The sequence below is a fragment of the Symsagittifera roscoffensis genome, chromosome 5 (assembly GCF_963678635.1).
Source record: "Symsagittifera roscoffensis chromosome 5, txSymRosc1.1, whole genome shotgun sequence".
In the NCBI taxonomy this organism is placed as follows: domain Eukaryota; kingdom Metazoa; phylum Xenacoelomorpha; order Acoela; family Convolutidae; genus Symsagittifera; species Symsagittifera roscoffensis.
The window spans coordinates 8,888,834-8,907,821 of NC_087066.1; the positions used below are offsets into that span (position 1 = coordinate 8,888,834).

General features: G+C 33.6%; 1 protein-coding gene across 1 annotated transcript in view; it reads right to left on the reverse strand.

The window, feature by feature from the left end:
* LOC134846292 (uncharacterized) overlaps nucleotides 1-14,289 on the reverse strand; it is a 23,048-nt gene extending 8,759 nt beyond the window's left edge. The window contains exons 1-3 of the mRNA XM_063863585.1: nucleotides 13,839-14,289; nucleotides 6,265-6,559; nucleotides 5,869-6,029 (exon numbers count right to left, since the gene is read on the reverse strand). Coding sequence (XP_063719655.1) covers nucleotides 5,869-6,029; nucleotides 6,265-6,559; nucleotides 13,839-14,156 — 774 coding nt within the window. The 5' untranslated portion in view covers nucleotides 14,157-14,289. The remainder of the gene's footprint in view (nucleotides 1-5,868; nucleotides 6,030-6,264; nucleotides 6,560-13,838) is intronic.
* Nucleotides 14,290-18,988: the final 4,699 nt, after the last annotated feature.

Genomic DNA, 18,988 nt, shown 5'->3' on the forward strand with positions numbered 1-18,988 from the left:
CTGAAATTATATTCCTTTATATCCCGGTTGTTAATCTCTGGTTTTTTGTTTCAGTTGATTTATATACCGTCGATAACTTTCGCGAAACTCGAATTCACGTTTAGTTGTACAAAAGAGTGATGACCTCTCTTGTTGTGTTCTCGGTGCCGATCGTTTTTGTTTTTGTCACTGTGACTAATTCAGAGAAAATGTTAAAAGTAGTAGTAATATAACTACTTCAAAAACTGTAAGTTTTTTTGACGAATCATTACAAATCACTATATCCGATTTTCAAAGGATTCTACAGCTGGCTAGTCTGGCTGTAGAATCCAAGGATTGGATACTTTTTTCAGCCAAAGTTCGGTAGTAGGGTTTGCTGTTACTATCTTGCGAAAGATACTACCTTGCTTGACAGGACTGGTTAATAGGACCTGGTTGGAAGCTACTGATCCGTTCGAGGACGAGGGACTCTTTGGCGATGTTGAGCTTGGGTCAGTATCGCGTATTTTTTCTTTGGGCTGTCAGTTTCTGTTTTCTGGCGGAGTATCGAGATTCAAATGTGCAGTACAATTTTTTCATTCGCCTTCCAGTTAAAAGCTCTCTTTTGTTGTCCAAAATGATATTGCAATTCTGAAAGACTACGCTTTTCAAAAGTTTTTTTTTGGTTTTCTTTGGATATGTTTTTCAAGAAGGACACAGTTTCTTTTCAACTAAAATAGGTTCCGAAGATTCCAGAATATTTCTGAAACCGAGCTGATGCAGGTAGATTTTGGTGGTTCTGACAACATTGTCTGTAATTTAATTTTCAACTGTTTGAACTCCGTTTTTATGCAATTCGTTGGATCAAGGATTATCAACGGTACAGAACATTGAATTATATGCTGTGAATTGCAAAATGATTTGAATTTGTGACCAGTAAAACATGAAGCTTGACGAACCTTGATTGTTTTTGAATTTCCCTGGAAATGAAAACAATCGCTCAGAAAATCATCCACCGTTTTCGATCAATTCTATACAAAAACCAATTATCTAGAGGAGCCTGATTTGAATCCAATAAACTCGAAAAGTCCAAACCAATTTTCCAGTTTGCAAAAGATAATCCCGGTAAATGGTAGGTTTGCTTTAAGATGATAAAAGTTTGACTTTTTTGTTTTCTTTGATGTAATCTGAGCAGTTTTTTTCCATGAAAATAACTCATTTTTTGATATGTGGTTACCACCCATAATCCAAAAAAACCACATTTGGATTACCACCCATAATCCAAATGTGGTTACCACCCATATACCGAGCTCTCCCAGATTGGCTTTGGGAAGCTTTTTGAGGGCAGCGGTCTTAGGAATTTGAGGTACGAAAAATTACTCTAAATGTATAACAACCCATTGGAGGTTTGTAGAATTGTTGAAAGTAGATGCTGCCTTTGTTGGCTTAAAGCTCCCGATTCTCGTCCAGTTTCTTGACAAGAGGTTTAAGATATTATCTCCACCAGTCAGAAATGCAACTGTTTCGTTGTTGAAAAAACGTTTAGTTCTAGTGGACTACTGACAAATTGTTAGTTTCAAAATATTACTTGGTTACAGCCAATTGTTCTGGGGTCAAGTTTTCATCGGTGAAAATTACAGTGATGACGGAAGAAGCAATGGTAATTACAAGTCCATTAATTACAATTATACTATTTATAATGTAAAATTCTTTTGGAGATTTTATAGAATTTGAATGTATAAGTCATAAAATTTTAGATGTCAATTTTAAATTGAAAACAAGACTGCTCGTATCAGGGCGAGGCCCTGAATGTTCCGGTTGCCTTTTAAGGTTTACGGAGCAATAATAACATTAAAAAATTAAATGAAATAAAACAAAAAGAAATTTTTTTTTTCTAAATTTTGAAATTTTTGATGAAAATTATCCCCCCACACGCCATATAAAGTAAAAAATGATAAATTTCGCTTCTAGTAACGAATCAATTATGGCAAATAAGCTTCTTTTAAGCAACTTGGAACAATTTCTAAGACGGATTAACTCTCCGCTTACGCGTTAATAGCGCGAAATATATCGCGCGTTAATTGTCCCAAATTGGCCAAAATGGCAATCTTTAAACCCCCGAAACTTTACGAAAAATGATCACATGTGAAAACACAACAGTACCTTTCGAATGATATAAAAAATTCCGTCAAAACTGGCTAGTTAAAAAGTCGAAATTTGTCTGAAGAAAAAAAACCCACCCCGAGCACAAATATTCCGTTACTTTCGTATCGAAAGTCGGAACAATAAATGAATAAATTATTTTTGAAGCACTCAACGCCGAATATCTAGGGGTAAAAAGTACGAACAGTAACAGTTAAAATTGCAAGTTTTAACTTCGTTTCGAGCGGTTACATAGCAGTATTTAGACAACCGCGTATTCAGACTCGTCAGTACTTAGACAAATACTGTTTCAACCAATCAGAATCGAGAAAAAGAAGAAATTAATAAATAATTATAATTTATTTTGGATTATGTATGTCTTTTCTCGATTCTGATTGGTTCATACAGTATTTGGCTAAATACTGACGAGTATGAATACGGGGTTGTCTAAATACAGGCTGCACTCCGTTTCGAGCAAACTAATTATGAAACAGATGCTACGGTCTTCTCATTTATTATTCCGCCATTTGATTTGTGAATTTTTGAACAGTAAGAATGATGCGTGGAATTTTATTTGCTTTTTTATCCATTGGAGTTATAATTGATTTAGTCCTAAAAACTGTGGCTGGTACGAACTCATCATATTGTTTTTAGGAATGAATCAGTTCTTTGTAGAATTTCTGATATCAAATCTGTAGAATCTATGTATGTTTCGGTTTAGTGTTTAACAGTAAAGTTACAAGGTAAAAACCATCTTGTTGAGCGACTACAGCTCATTAGTTTAATATTTCGTTTAATGAGGTTGTAGAAGTCAATTGTTCTTCAGTCACTTCCATGAATTTGTCAAATGCAAGCACTTCAATATTGGGGAAGCAACGGTTTTTTCTAGTGAAATGTTTTTCGCCAGAATTTGCATTTGGGGTCAGGCTGACAACTTCTCGATTCTATTTTTTCAAAAGAGATTGTGTGTTCATTTGACCAATTATTTGTTGATTTCTTGTTTGCTGGTCATAAGGATTTTCCTTAGGATGCCAAGTTAGGAAAAAGATTTTTGAATTGATTGGTCGACACGAGGAACAAACGGAGTTTGCTTAGGTTCCGACACATCATAATGGAGTTTGTTTTTGGCATTTATACCTTCCAAAAGGATGGCTCTTGATTCAGTGTTTTTGAAACCCAATTATTCAATTTCTTCCAAATTTTTACAATTTGGCTTCCTTACTGCGAAAATTTTTTGTTCAAGAGTCGATGAAATTGTTTCTTCAATTCCTCTGTAGTCACTAGGACGGCCTTTGAAACCACATAAAATATTGCCAAGATAGTTTCAGTGAAAGAGAAATTTCTGTGGTTGAGTCTATCACTCTTTGAAAATTGTTACACATGCCAGCTAGCCTGTGAAGACCGGTTGAATTTCTTATATGCCTGTTATTTTTCCGCCATACTAAAATTGCCTTGCGTGCTGGTCAAGTTTTCCAATTACGACTAGCTATAAGATTTTTAAGGATCCATGCTAAGACAGACAGACTTTTCCTCTGGTCATCCGAGACAATTGATATGGGACCTTATCTACCAATTCGTGTATATTTGGCATCTGGTATTTATTATGTTAATTTAAAAGTTTGTGTCAAACGCCAGCTCAATCAAATATTTTTTCGTGCAAGTAGCAATAATTGGGCTTGTAAGTCTAGCTTGTTACCTTTTTATCCTTGAGATGAATCGGTTTTGGAAGTTTGTGAAAACGAGTAGCTTTCATTTGATTTCTGATCTTTTCGTTTTTTTTTCGAAAAGTGCTGGACAATTTTTCCAATTTCCTTTTGTCACTTTTTTGTCACTTAGTCCGACAGGCTCAACAAATGACATACTTTTTAAGTTGTTCTTGATATGTTGATAAGGTTTCTGAGTGACTTCAACCCGACGTGTGAAAGGTTGTCGTTTTTCGTAAACTGTAGCAACTGTAAACTGTAAAGAAAAAATTATCCGTTGGATCTGAATGGAACAAAAACTTCTCCAACTATCATTATAGCGTTGTCTGTGAATCCACAAAACGTTTTTTTTGTCGCATGAATGATGTATTGATCTTCAGACAGGGGTATTTCAATTTCAGTCGATGAAGTACATTTTTTTACCGTTACTAACAGACTAGCGGAGTCTACATGAATGTTCATATGTACAAAGGTTCTTTCCAATCCAATATTAACATTTCTTAGAAATTTCCTATTTCATCAAAAGTTTTTGTCATATTTGATACCACATATTCGTCTTTATCACTTTGGCTTGCTTTCAATTTTGAGTTGTTGAGTTGATTACACTGCAGCACTTTTTTTATTCACGTTTTGAGACTGGTTATTTACAGCAGGGCATTACGTAAAATTTCAACCCGGTATTCACAACTTTTTGACATTTGACAGCGTTTACATTTCTCACGAGTTCTGTCTATCTAGTGCTAGCGTGGGCATAAAATTTTCCTTCGGATGTCGTAGTTAGTTCTTCATGTTGTTTATGAAAATATCTCTAACCCATTTTTCTTCGCAGGATATGTCACATTTCATGGCCATTTTTGCTAAATTTTCCCAAATTTGTTTCAAGAGTTGTCTTCTTCTTGCGTAATTCAAAAGTAACAGTAAGATTTTTGATGATTTCGCGATTGAAACAGTGCCAAAATTCTGAAAAAAAAACATCCAAAACATTTTCGCCTTGGTGGAAGTTCAGGCGAATATACGCGTTCCTTCGTTTTCTAACGCCAGATAGAGCTTTAAGTGGATCTTTCTGTCGGCTTCTTCAATGCGTTTACCCTTGAAAATTTACTTTCCAATTTGATTCGTTAGTCTTCTAATTGCCATTTTTTGTTGGGTTCTAAGCTAAACGTTATGTTTTGGCGAGATGGACTCGCTCGTTGGTTCCTCCTCTATCTGTAGAGTTTCAGATTTGACCAAATCAAAAGGTTGAGAAGGTTTTCCATATCGATGTTTTCTCTTGCTATCAATGCTTGTTGAAACATGTCTCCCCAATTGCCCCGTGGAATGGGGGGCATTTGTATGACATTCCCAAAATGGAGACTAGATTAGTTTATAGAGTGCTGCGCCATAGTAAAATAGTCTAGTAACTAAACGAATACAAACTTGAACTAAATAAAAGTAAACCATACTATACTGTTCATATAAATTTTATGTTTTTTTTTAAAACAGAATAAGACTGACTTCGCTCACTCCAAAAGAGTTCGCTATCAATGTGAAGGTCAGATATGACATATTAATTCTTTAAAATAAGTATTTAAAGGAGACAATCACAACAAAAATCAAGCAAACCTGATCTGAGTCACCTAGAATTTCAAAAAGTCTATGTATCGGTCAGTGGCTTACGCAGAAATTTTTTGAGGGGCTGGCGGTTTTTCAGAAAACCGACAAAAAAAGCATTTTTGGGCACTTTTTGGAAAATTTTGACCAAAAAAAATTGAGTTTTTTTCGGCGCGGGCTCCCCCCTCAAAGTAGATATAATAGCGCCAAAGGCGCTTTTTGAAAGTTTTTGAGGTTGGTCAGTCAAAAATGGATGTCGTAAAGTTATACTAAAGGCGGACCCTTTGGAAAGTTCGGCAACCAGAATTGGGGGGGGGGGGGCGTTGAACCCCCCGAGTCTCCCACTCCCTCGGCACGCTACTAGTAATGAAAGTAAACTTAAAGGTGTATACTATTTGAGACGTCCCCCCGCCCGCGTGTTGAACACAGGCAGGTGCGTTGATACTTTAAGGGCATAGATATTGAATTGTGTTGCCTTTTTATCGACTTTCTCCTGCAGTTTGGGAAGCTCATTGTTCAGTCTATCAATTCTGGTGTATGTATCGTCGTCAGATTTTGCAAAATAATCGAACTTCGGACAATAGCAATACACTAATTTCATTGACGAAAGAATTTTGAGCGGTGTTAAATCATAGCCTTCAGCCGAATACAAATACGATAGATGGGTCTTTGAAACAACCACGCACCTCAAAAAAGATACTAAACAAAAAAGGGCGCCCAAATCAATTAAGACTCTTTCTTTTTTTTTATCAGAGACACCTGAAAATGGATCTATAGCTGGCGGTTTTAAAATTACTAAAAATTCATTTTGCCTGAAAACAATTTGATATGATTATTATTCATCCTAAGGACCCATCTATGATCTTTATACCTTCAGGCGTGTTGAAAATAACAACATCGGCATATTGGGAAATTTCTTTTTGCAAACCCTCTTTTATGTTTGAAATATTAACATTGCCGTTCGAAGAAGGTTGACTAACTGCGAAAAAATATATCCAAGTGAAATTTTTTGTGTTTGATTGTAATAATTCTCGTAGATATGTTTCACGTACGGCCAACCGTTGGGCGAAGGAAGTTGACCGAGAGTTGATCATGATGACCCTCAAATTCGTTTTGGAGTCAAGTTTTGAGCACCTTTCCATCAGACTGGCGGCGTCAGAGGGGTCCTGAAACCAACTGATTTCACCAAATTAATGAAAAAATGTTTCTTCTGAGAGCGGGAAGGCGGGGAAATTTTCAAAAAATGGAAAAATAAATTTTTCCATTTTTTAATAGCCCAAAAGAACAATTGATAAGTAAATCAATCTCAAAAGATTTCTTTTTTTTCATTTTTCATTTTTTTAAATTCCGTTTTTGGACATTTGCTGAAATGTTTTGACAGCAGGAAATGGTAATTATTCATAGTAACCAAGTTTTTTTGAAATTTTTTAAATTGATTTCGAAAAATCAACATAGTCCGCCTTAAGCAATTTAAAAAGGTTTCTGAAAATCCGCCCCCTTCGAGAAAATCCTAGATCTGCCCCTGCCAATATTATCAAAACCATTAATTTTGCATGTTGTTACCTTGTGAAAAAATATTGAGCACTTTCAGGAAGCTCCAAAAACTCACAACTTGCCCAGTGTTTATTTTGTAATAAGCACGGATTTCACGCAAAGCCTTCAGAACTCTAATGAACTAATACTACGTAATTTTGATCTAATCAGGAGCTCAAATCTTTCAAAGTGTCATCGCCTTATGGCTTGCTTAAAAAAGCTTCTTGTTTATGAGAACAATTTTTGCCTAAAACAATATTTAATTTGTTCAAATCATTTGAAACTAGAACAATATTTAATTTGTTCAAATAATTTGAAACTAGGAAGTCAAAATGAAAAATTTGCAAAAGCGTCATCCTTTGTCGAGCTTGCTTTACAAATCTAATAATTGCCAACCAATTCCAGCTGTAAACAAGGATATCCGATTACTGTGCAAGTAGAAGAGAATGTTCCGAAAATAGTCTTAAAAGTTACAAAAAAATGTTTTTTCAAATTAGTATCGTCTTTTTTGTTGCGCGGTGTGGTGAAAAATTATGACAAAAAAAATCTTAGGCAAATTTAACAGTCATAGTTTAACTTGAAAATAGTTTTTACAGAAAAATGAATAGAACAACGAAAAAATGATCATTCGAAAAAATTCAAGTTTTCAAAATTTTTCAAAATTTTTTCTGCTGAAAATTTTGAATCTGAGGAAGTTTTTCTTTCCCAAATTGACGCTAAGAACCTCCAAAAAATAATTGCACTCAAACAAAATTAAATTAGGCATTTTTTGTGGGCATAAAAATTAGGCTCACGGCTTAAATTAGGCATAAAAAAGCAATTGTAAGGCTGCATGCTCATCTTTGAATTTGACCAAAGCTTGGAATTTGACCAAAAACCAATTTCTAGGTACTTCAATGTCAATCGAATCACAACTGAAAGGGCTGTCAATAATACGATGTATCTCACGATATATAAAGATGATTGTTTGTGGAACCCGATTTTAAGGAAAACATAAAGAAAAAAAAGAAAAAACAAAGACAACAGAATACAAAGAACAAAAACCGAAAACTAAAAAATTACTTTTATTGAGCTGATAGATTTGAGTTTCGGCAAAACAAGTAAAACTGGAAAATAAAATTGATTTGTTTGCATGGTTTTAAACTTTTTGCGACCAGATTCGAATTATCAGCACGTGAAGTGCACTAAGGATTTGAGATTTCAAGGTTAATCATTTGTCATAGTGTTTTTAGTAGCTTTATTAATTTTCATTCTAAAAAAATTTCAAAATCGAAGCGTTGAATACGTTTCATTAGACCTGCTATCATATCGGTTGGATTTATTGCTTAAGTTTTCAAAAGCTCTTGAAATTATCCTTTCATCAGTCTATTTTGTTTAGAGTCAGCAAAAGCTCTGAAAATTTATTCAGCCTTATCAGATTTTTATAACTACTAACTGTAAAATGAAACCGTGAATTAAAATTCATTTCAGGTCATCTTATGTTCTGTATTTTTTCAATCAAATTGACAAAAGTTCTGAAATTCGGTCTTGAAACTTTGAATTCAATCTATAACCATGCTGTCCTATCGGCTTTTTCTTATCAATCTAATGTTTACAACGGCTCCAGGAACGAATAAATTTCAAAAAAACCTACGTTTTCAATCATGGAATGTCTTTTGCTTCCAGTTGTTACAAAATTTTGTGCAGATTGAAAGTTTGAATTAAAAATTAAAGTCAAAATTAGCTTCAATGAATCAAATTCTTAACGATTTTTTTGAAAATAAACTGAAAAAATTACGCCTAAAAGCTGCCATGACTTATGGTTTAACTATGCTTAATCAGTGTTTTTTTCTACAGCAAAATGTTGAGGTATGCTCATTAGCGGATATGGGGGAGATTCGACGCCCCCTGCTGACCCAAAGGGTCCTCCATGTGAACTATTTTGAGATATCCATTTTGGTAACGGACCCCAAAATGTTTCTAAAAGCGCTTTCGGCGCTAATGTAAACTCATTTTGAGGGGGGAGCGCGCGACAAAAAAACCGTAATATTTTGGTCAAATTTTTCCAAAAAAAGCCTAAAAACTTCTTTTTCGACCTGTTTTTTCAAAACTTTGCCTTTTTCAAAACTCTGCTGAAAATTTTGAATCTGAGGAAGTTTTTCTTTCCCAAATTGACGCTAAGAACCTCCAAAAAATAATTGCACTCAAACAAAATTAAATTAGGCATTTTTTGTGGGCATAAAAATTAGGCTCACGGCTTAAATTAGGCATAAAAAAGCAATTGTAAGGCTGCATGCTCATCTTTGAATTTGACCAAAGCTTAGAATTTGACCAAAAACCAATTTCTAGGTACTTCAATGTCAATCGAATCACAACTGAAAGGGCTGTCAATAATACGATATATCTCACGATATTAAAAGATGATTGTTTGTGGAACCCGATTTTAAGGAAAACATAAAGAAAAAAAAAGAAAAAACAAAAACAACAGAATACAAAGAACAAAAACCGAAAACTAAAAAATTACTTTTATTGAGCTGATAGATTTGAGTTTCGGCAAAACAAGTAAAACTGGAAAATAAAATTGATTTGTTTGCATGGTTTTAAACTTTTTGCGACCAGATTCGAATTATCAGCATGTGAAGTGCACTAAGGATTTGAGATTTCAAGGTTAATCATTTGTCATAGTGTTTTTAGTAGCTTTATTAATTTTCATTCTAAAAAAATTTCAAACTCGAAGCGTTGAATACGTTTCATTAGACCTGCTATCATATCGGTTGGATTTATTGCTTAAGTTTTCAAAAGCTCTTGAAATTATCCTTTCATCAGTCTATTTTGTTTAGAGTCAGCAAAAGCTCTGAAAATTTATTCAGCCTTATCAGATTTTTATAACTACTAACTGTAAAATGAAACCGTGAAATAAAATTCATTTCAGGTCATCTTATGTTCTGTATTTTTTCAATCAAATTGACAAAAGTTCTGAAATTCGGTCTTGAAACTTTGAATTCAATCTATAACCATGCTGTCCTATCGGCTTTTTCTTATCAATCTAATGTTTACAACGGCTCCAGGAACGAATAAATTTCAAAAAAACCTACGTTTTCAATCATGGAATGTCTTTTGCTTCCAGTTGTTACAAAATTTTGTGCAGATTGAAAGTTTGAATTAAAAATTAAAGTCAAAATTAGCTTCAATGAATCAAATTCTTAACGATTTTTATGAAAATAAACTGAAAAAATTACGCCTAAAAGCTGCCATGACTTATGGTTTACCTATGCTTAATCAGTGTTTTTTTCTACAGCAAAATGTTGAGGTATGCTCATTAGCGGATATGGGGGAGATTCGACGCCCCCTGCTGACCCAAAGGGTCCTCCATGTGAACTATTTTGAGATATCCATTTTGGTAACGGACCCCAAAATGTTTCTAAAAGCGCTTTCGGCGCTAATGTAAACTCATTTTGAGGGGGGAGCGCGCGACAAAAAAACCGTAATATTTTGGTCAAATTTTTCCAAAAAAAGCCTAAAAACTTCTTTTTCGACCTGTTTTTTCAAAACTTTGCCTGTGGCGCTGAAATTTTGGCCAATACAGGGTCTTTGGGAGAGCTCGGAAAATTAGTTTGGTCGACCTGAAAAAAGGCTATCTTATCTTATCTTATTCAAGCTATCTTATCTGATTAATTTTCACTTCAATTTGCCAAAATCCTTTAGGAGTTGAAGCAAAGAGCAAATTCAAAAATTGGTTTAATCTAATTTTTTTTCTTTAATTTCAGAACTAATGATGCTAACAAATTTTATACTCTCATGTAAGACATAAAATTCGGCATTACGAGGCCAAGCTGTGCACTGGATAGGCGCACATTTTTGTATTTGTAGATTCCTGGATTCCAGAGACAAATTTTAAAACATGTTCCAAAGTGTAAGTGGAATCCACTCACAAAACTGCCGTGAGTTCCGCGCACAAATTTCTGCAAGGTAAAGTTACTCAGCACATTAGTTTTTTGAGGATTATGCAACGAGCGAATATAGATGGTTGGTTCGGATTCCGCAAATGTAAAATGATTCCGCAAAAGTAAGTGAATTCCGCTCACAATTTGCTGAAATTGCTTACAGTTTTCGGAATCCGCTCACAATTTACGGATTCCAATTTTAGTTTGTCGATTCCACTGGTAGTTGTAGATTCAACGACACCTTAAGTTAACTAAACACATATTTTTTTATTTGTTCTTGGATTCCACAAACTGATCCAGATTCCGCAAAATTTGTTGCGGATTCCACAAATTTTGTTGCGAGTTCCACAAAGTTGCCTGTTTTTGAAGCGATTTTGAGCAATGTAGCGTTTTAGCTATTTGCCCATGGAATCCAAACAGCAAAGAAAAGGTATGAAATAGAGCAATGTTGGGGAGTCCGCTAACAATTCACAAAATGCACAGTGAGGCCTCGTAAGGAGAAAACAATCATAGGTCAAGGTAAAACTATCCTGCCCCATGTCTTTTGTCACAGGTTCTTAAGCCTCCTTTCCTTATTTTTAAGACTCTATTTGACTTTAATTTGTAAGATTCTTGAATTATTTTAAAAATAATTTAAAATATTGCCAACGGGGCTTTTCTTCTCTGATATAGCAATGGTTAAAAGGATTTGAGAAAGAGTTTGTCATAATTTTTTTCGGGCGTCTGTTTTGTTTTCCCATTGAATTTATCAAGGACTTTTATCCCATTTAAAATCATTTTTTTTTATTTTGTGCCTTCTTTGGTTTTACTATCAAAAAATTCATAGAGTTTGAAACCATCGAATAATCATTAAATCGAGCTCAATTGTAACCATAAGTCAAATTTACATGAAACTTGAATCATAAGTGAAACTATTACATTGGGTGTGTTTTTTTGCGGTAGTCAAAACAATTTTTTTTCATCTTTTCAAGTCAACTGTATTATCGCCTGTTTTTTTTTGTTGCAGCTATAACAAAAAATTTTCTGATCGCCTGTATTTTTTTGCTTCAGTAATAAAGAGTTTTCTAAAGTTTCTTGGAACATTAAGCTTTGAATAAATCAGGAATTTTTTTCTATTTTCAGTTTTAACAAAAGCTTTAAAAACTAGTAAAAAAATCAAAGTAGAGCTACTTTTTTGCAGAAATAATTTTGAAAATTTTTCTGCCTTCAGATAAGTATTTCACTCATGTAGAAATAAATTTTCAAGGCTCATTCTTCCATAATCAATTTGCTCTCTTGATATATGGGCACGAAATTACACTAAAATTTGAAAACTCCATATCGGTTTTTCTGGATACTGGGAAAATTTTTCGAAAAAATGTTTAATGTCGTTCGTTTTATTATAGCATATTACTCTACTTTTGACTAGGAAAATAAATTAAAAAAATGATTTTTGCAGAAATTGTTTTGAATATTTTTGGGAAGTTTTTTATTTTAAAAGTTTTAATGTCGTTCGGCGGATTACGACTGAATTCCCATAACATGGCGGCATATCACTCAATAATAAATCGCGCGATATCAACCTGTTGATTTTTTGTGGCAAATGTTTATGGTTGAAAATCAAAATAGGCCTGCTCGCTCACCTTATTTCTTCGAATTTAGACAAAAATTCAAAAATTTTGAACGGGTTTTTCTCGACACGGAGAAAAAATTTAAGTGTCGTTCAAATCACTACTGAAAATTTTTTCTACGATATTGAATTGACCGATGACTATTTGTGACACCTGATTTTTCGTGGAAAACTAAAAGAAAAAACTATAAGATTCCAATGCAAAGTTCTTCCCCATTTGCAATGGTCGGAACAATAAAAGTTTGTTCAATTCATCTTATAAAAATAATGTGCACTTTTTTGACGTGGATGTAGTTTGCATGCGTGTTCTTCACTTTGTTATGATTGAAATTTTTTGTTTTTATTATTGAAAATGGGGAGGAACTTTGTATTCGGGCGTGTTTTATGTTTTTTTTTCTTCTTCTTTTTGTTTTTCACACAAAAAAATCAGGTAGCACAAAAATAGTTGGACAAGGCTGAGTGATATATCATAATAAAGCCCTTTCAGTCGTGATTTGAACGGCATCAAAAAAAATCTTCCCTGTGTCGAGAAAAAACGGTTTGAAATTTTTGATTTTTGGTCTAATTTCGAGAGAGTGAGCAGGCTTACATTAGCTTATTTATGCTTACTTCAGGCCTAGAAAATTTATTTTTATTCTAATGAATTAGTTTTTGGAGTTTTTAGTTTCATCTTAGCAATCGAAAACTTTAAAAATTTGGGGAAAAAAATTTGAAAATTAAAAAAAAATTAATAAAGAATTTGTTTGTACTTTTCAAAGACTGGTCGGAGCATTCTGTGCTACTTGCAAAGTAACCGATTATCCTTGTTACTATTTGAACTGTTTACCAGAGTGGTTTTTTTACAGAGAAATACGAGGAAAGTGTGTGTCTTAAAATAGCCTCTTGAGCCGTGATTTTGGTTCCAGAAAAAATAAAAAAGCGACTTCTTCTAAAGCAGAAAAAAACGGCTGCAGGTTTTGTTTTGTCGACTTATTTAACATGGGAGAGTCAAATGGGAGAGTGAAAATGGAATAGTGAATTGGATGAATTCACTCGAGCCCTAATTTTTCCTGATTTTGTTAATGAAACTCGCCCTCTATCTTCAACTCGAATTTTGAAGCAAACCGCAAATTTTATTGCCACATTTCGTCCCTCACACATTTCGTCCTTCAGATCCCTGACAAATTTTACCCCTCAAAACTTAAATTAAGAAAGCGGCGATTAATTCATTGTGTAATGACTTGGGGCGTAATAACTTGTAATAACTTTTTGAATCTAGTTAATTTTGTAATAACTTAGTTAATTGTAAACCCTGTTTTCAGCCATTAAGAAGGTCGAGAGCGAGATGCTAAATTCAAAAAATAACTATACGAGGTAATTTCGGCTATATTCATTGCTTACCTGTAGCATTTTCAGTCCTTTTGGAAGTGAATACTTCGGGTGATTTATTGGAGAATGAGGGTGAATTCGTGCTGGATAGTCTATCCATGGAGTATCGATGCACTTTTGACCTTCAGAAAGTAATTCAGCCTTCGAATTATCGTTGCGTTGTTGATCTTCAGGAAAAATTTCCATATCTTCCCTTTTTATGCTGACATGATCAATAAAAAGTGTCTGTAAACAGATAAAAAATGCTAATATATAAGCCAAAATAACAACCGTTTTAGCACATTGAACCGATAATTGTTTCCGCAAGAACTTTTTCATGAGCACAACCATGTTTTTTGTTCGAAAATGATTTGTTGAGACACTTCAACAATTGAACTGCAATCAAAATCAAGACCGAATGGCTATTCAATCAGAACTACGTTTTTTTTGTTTCAAATATGAATAAAATTTCTATAGTTTCATGTTTTTCTTTACGTTATACTGCTTGTATTATATGAAACAATACCTTTGTAATGTTTTAATGCTTTTGCTGTGCAGTTATATACACATCCGACAGTTTTACTTAAGACAAACGGTTTTTACTATTAAAAGGTTGCATTGAGCGCAAAAAGTATTGGTCGAGTAGTTTCTTTAGTTTACTTTAAGATAAAAATACTCTCGAACAAATTGAAAAGTAATCACAATCTCGAGCTTCAGCGAGCACAACGGCAAACTGGTTCAAACACTATCTATCAGCAACCATGCATTAACTGGTAGTTACATTCGGTGTTAATTATCAGAACTTTGATAAGCCATCAGGGACAATAGGAGCCACTAGGACAAAGTGTGTGTAAGCCATGTCAATAGCTTCGAAACAACGCTCCCTTCTAGCATTTGATAACTGGAACACAGAAAGTATATAATTGTCATTACTAGCACCGTTGATACTCAAGGTCAAGAACTATAACTATACTCCTTTTCCCCCCAGTGGCAAGCGGGGCAACTAGCCGAACAAGATCATTTTAATGTTCCCCCTAGAATCTTTTTTTTTGTTCTTCTAGAATTGTTTCTTGTTCCTGTTCGTCTCTTACAAGCGCATATCTCTCATACTTTTATTACTGAACTTCCGAATTTGTCAAAGTTTTGAAGAATTTTTACGTCAAAAAGTTTTAAAAAATCAAATAAAGTTCTGAAACATCTGTACGTTATAACTAATAGTGAAGTAGCAAAGGCTTTCTCAGGGAATTAACTGGATCAAATTTTTTGAATCGCTATCACTCCTTCGGTTTTAATAAATCGGGTTTGCGCTTTCGGCTGTATTTATCCGATCAATAAGTACGCATTGCGCATAACCGTTTTCAGTTTTGCGATGATTGCTTTTCAGCCCGGGTCGAGTTCCGCGACTAATTTTGCGACCAAAATCCTTTGTCTGGACAGCGTTTTAAGTCTTGGACAATCTGAGGAAATACCGTATCTCGTTCGCGGTATCATAATCGAAAAACTAGTCGCGACGATCAAAAAATTAGTCGCGATTGTTGAAAAATTAGTCGCGGACTCGGTCTTCAAATGGCGTGTCTCAGTCGCGATGGTCGAAACGTTAGTTGAGGCAGAGACCAAAAATTAGTCGCGGCATGGTAGAAAAATTAATCGCGGCAAGCTAGAAAAATTAATCCCGGTATAGTCGTAAAAGTAGTCGCGATATGGTAGAAAATTTAGTCGCGGCATGGTCAAAAAAATAGCCTCAGCTTGGTCGAAAAATATGTCGCGGGCATGGTCGAAAATTGTTTCGCTAAATAATTGAAAAACAGTCATCAAATAAATAAAAACCTTGAACGACAAACATCAAGTGTTTACTTTCATGCTTAAACTATTTTATTTTTTATTTAAAACTTATCGGAACTTTTCGCTTGCAAAACTATAAAACAGCCGCAGATAGCAAAAAAACAGTATGAATATTAGTGTGCAGTTATCTAGACCTGCGTATTTGGTGATCATACACACGACCACCACAAGAAGGCCCACAAATGGTCCCAAAATCAACTAGAAGCATTTTTGGGGCTACAAAAACTTCGCAACCAAAAACAAAACGCTAGAAATCTATCAGATTAAATAAAATTTTTTTTCAAATAACAAATAGTCATCAAATAAACTGAAACAGTGAATATAAAACAATATGAAAAAACTAAGTCTATACTAAATACTAATCATAAAAGTTTCATACATTTTGCAAAAGTGGTGCCATCGAATTTTCGAAGAACTTTTTTTTGTTTTGGCATAAAATTCGGTGTATCATGCTTAATAAAAAATAAAAATTTTTTGTCAAAAAAAATGCTAACCTTACAATTTCCATACATGGAAATTGTATGACTAGTATTTTTTTGATGGCGACAACAATTTTTTTCCTAGTAATTTTAAAATTGCCCCAAAATGTTCTTTTATTTTTTTCAACCGCAAATCGAAATTTGTACTCAAATAAACATTATCCAAAAAAATACATTTTTTTTGTGCATAACGCAGTCCTGGAAACAAACATTTGTTGTGCATAACGCAGTCCTGGATACACTAAAGTTGAATTTTTTCCTTTTTTCTAATTAATTTTTTTTTCAAAAACGCTGAAAACTTCTATTTTGTTTTGCATGGCATGTTTTTGAATGCCTTCATCAATGTCTGATAATTTAAAAATTTAAATTTTGAAAGTGGTCATCGTAGAAAATTTTTACCAAGTTTATAATTTTGAAAATTTCGTTATTTCATTTGTGTAAGACAGAATTAAGACATTTCATGGCGTTTCTAATGCACTTTTAATGCAATACGGGCAAACCTTCGGTTACTCTGCGTTTGAGAAACCAAGGTTGAGGTCACTTGTGTTCGGTTACAAACACAACGAAATTATTTGAGAAATTAAAATGTAAAAATATAATATTTTTGTTTATGGAAAAATGCTAGTCATGCAATTTCCATATATGAAAAATCACTAACCATAGACCTTTCATGCAACTTTTTTTACTTATGGAATTGCATAAAAAATCTAACTAGACTAGCTTTTTTCCATATATGAAAATTGTATGAGTTGCATTTTTGGTCAACCCGGATTCTGAAAAAAATTTTCTTAAGTGTTTTTTATTTTTCAAAATGTTTTTGTTCGTTACTCAATTTCTTGGACAAATTATGTCTATTAATTCTAGATCATCAATTTTTTTACACCTTTGCACAGATTTCTGTAACACCGTTTATAAAAAACAGCGACTTCAAAATGAGACAAGAAAAAAACTACTTCAATTGAGACAATTTTATACTACAATTTACAAAAGTATGAAATATGATGTCAGTCTGTTCAAATTTTCAGTATCTTTGAGCAGAACAGCTTCCGTTCAATCCTTTGCAAAGAATTCTTTCATTGTATGTATTAAAGCTTCAACTCAATTTTTGACCTGCAGTTCAACTGTAAATGTTCTACCATCTGCAATGGAAATCTCAAAAACAAACAACAGCTGCGCGACTGCCTTGCAGCTAACACGGCGAAAAGTTTGATCAAAACCAATTGACTGAACTCAACTTTCGCGTAATTTTCGTTCAGTGCCACTGCTCGAAGGGCCATGAAAGACTATCACGTCCGGATGAAGAAAATCAAAGGCAGAGTTTTTGCCAAGTTCAGTCATATTTTCGCAAATTTCCTCAAAAAATCTCTCGTTTTCTTGAACAAATATTTTTGTTAATTTTAATTGCAAAGTAAACTGTTTTGATACTTGATCAAAAATTTATCTTATTCGGCAAGAAGATTCTTCAATTATCAAAAACGAGGAGGATTTTTTTTTATTTATGTTCCAATTACGTGATATATCGATGCACATAAAAACTCCTTTCACCTTTTCAAAAGTTAAAATAATATCTGTTTTAAAGTTATTTGCTTTCGCCATCCCTTGAACTTCCTGTCGCGAGTTGTTTTTTTCCCTGTGAAACAGCGTTTCCTAAAAATCTTTTAAAAAATGGCTTGCTTTATTATCTCTTAATTCGATAATCTATTCGTAAAGCGCGCCTCTTCTGGTTTTAAGGGGTCGAGTCTAGAAAATAAATTGATTTTGCCTCATAGTAAAATTTGAATTGTCGGAAGAACATTAATTTTCTGTTTGTTTTAGTTGTTTTGTATTGCAATTTTAGAAAACAGTTTTTACAATAATTCGAAACTTTTCCGTTGTTTGAAATTTTAATAACCCTGTTTTTATAACTTTCTGAACCTTTTTCGAACTGATTGTGTTAGAATCAATGGTTGAAGTTTTATGTTAAGTTTGTTCAGGTACCATATATTGCGTAGTTCTAATTTCAGCTCGTGCTTTTTCATCACATAAATGTGTTGTTTTACTCGTGTGCTATTCGTAAACTTTCTTTGCTCGACAATTTTGTTTTTCTACAGATTGAATATCATTGGGAATATACCTTGACATTTTGGCAGATGAATTTTTTGAAATTTATTTCACTTTTTTGCTCGATTTAGTGGCTTTCAGTTCAAAATCGATCGACTAGTCTCCTATGCCTTAATTGTTTGTCTTACATGTGATGCGATGCTTCGGTGCGCCGTTGCGTGAAAAATTTTTGTAAGCAAGGTAAAAAAAATTGGAAGTTGTAAGATATATAACTGTTTTTTTCATAGAAAAAATTAATATCAACGCCACAATTTCAATATAAACAGACACAATAATCAACAGGGATAGCCGGTTGCTGTGCATGTAGCAGAAAAATTCCGACAACCATCATAAAAAAAATACAAAGAAAAACTTCTTTCCGAGTTTTGCTGTTGTAAGTTCGTGTATTCTTTTCAGCATTAGCAAGATTTCCTAAGACGTGAAACTGGGAATTAGATTAATTAGTCATGGCATTTTATTTATGTAATTTTTGCTTGGATTTAAGATTTTTAGTTGATTTAGCTTTATGCATTCGTGATAGGTGCTCTTTTCTGATTCCAATTTAAGCAATTGCTGACTTATAATTTTAAAGAGAAAAAATTCAGCGATTCTATCCAAACTTCAACGAATGTTCTTTGGATTTAATTTCGAAATGATTCATTATCAAAAATAAAATTTTTGGTGCGCGACCAGTTTGCCGAAAAATTTTCAACTGTTCTTGAAGTGATTCAACTTGTCAAAGTTATTTTTTTTGATATATGAAAATTCCATCGATGAAAAATT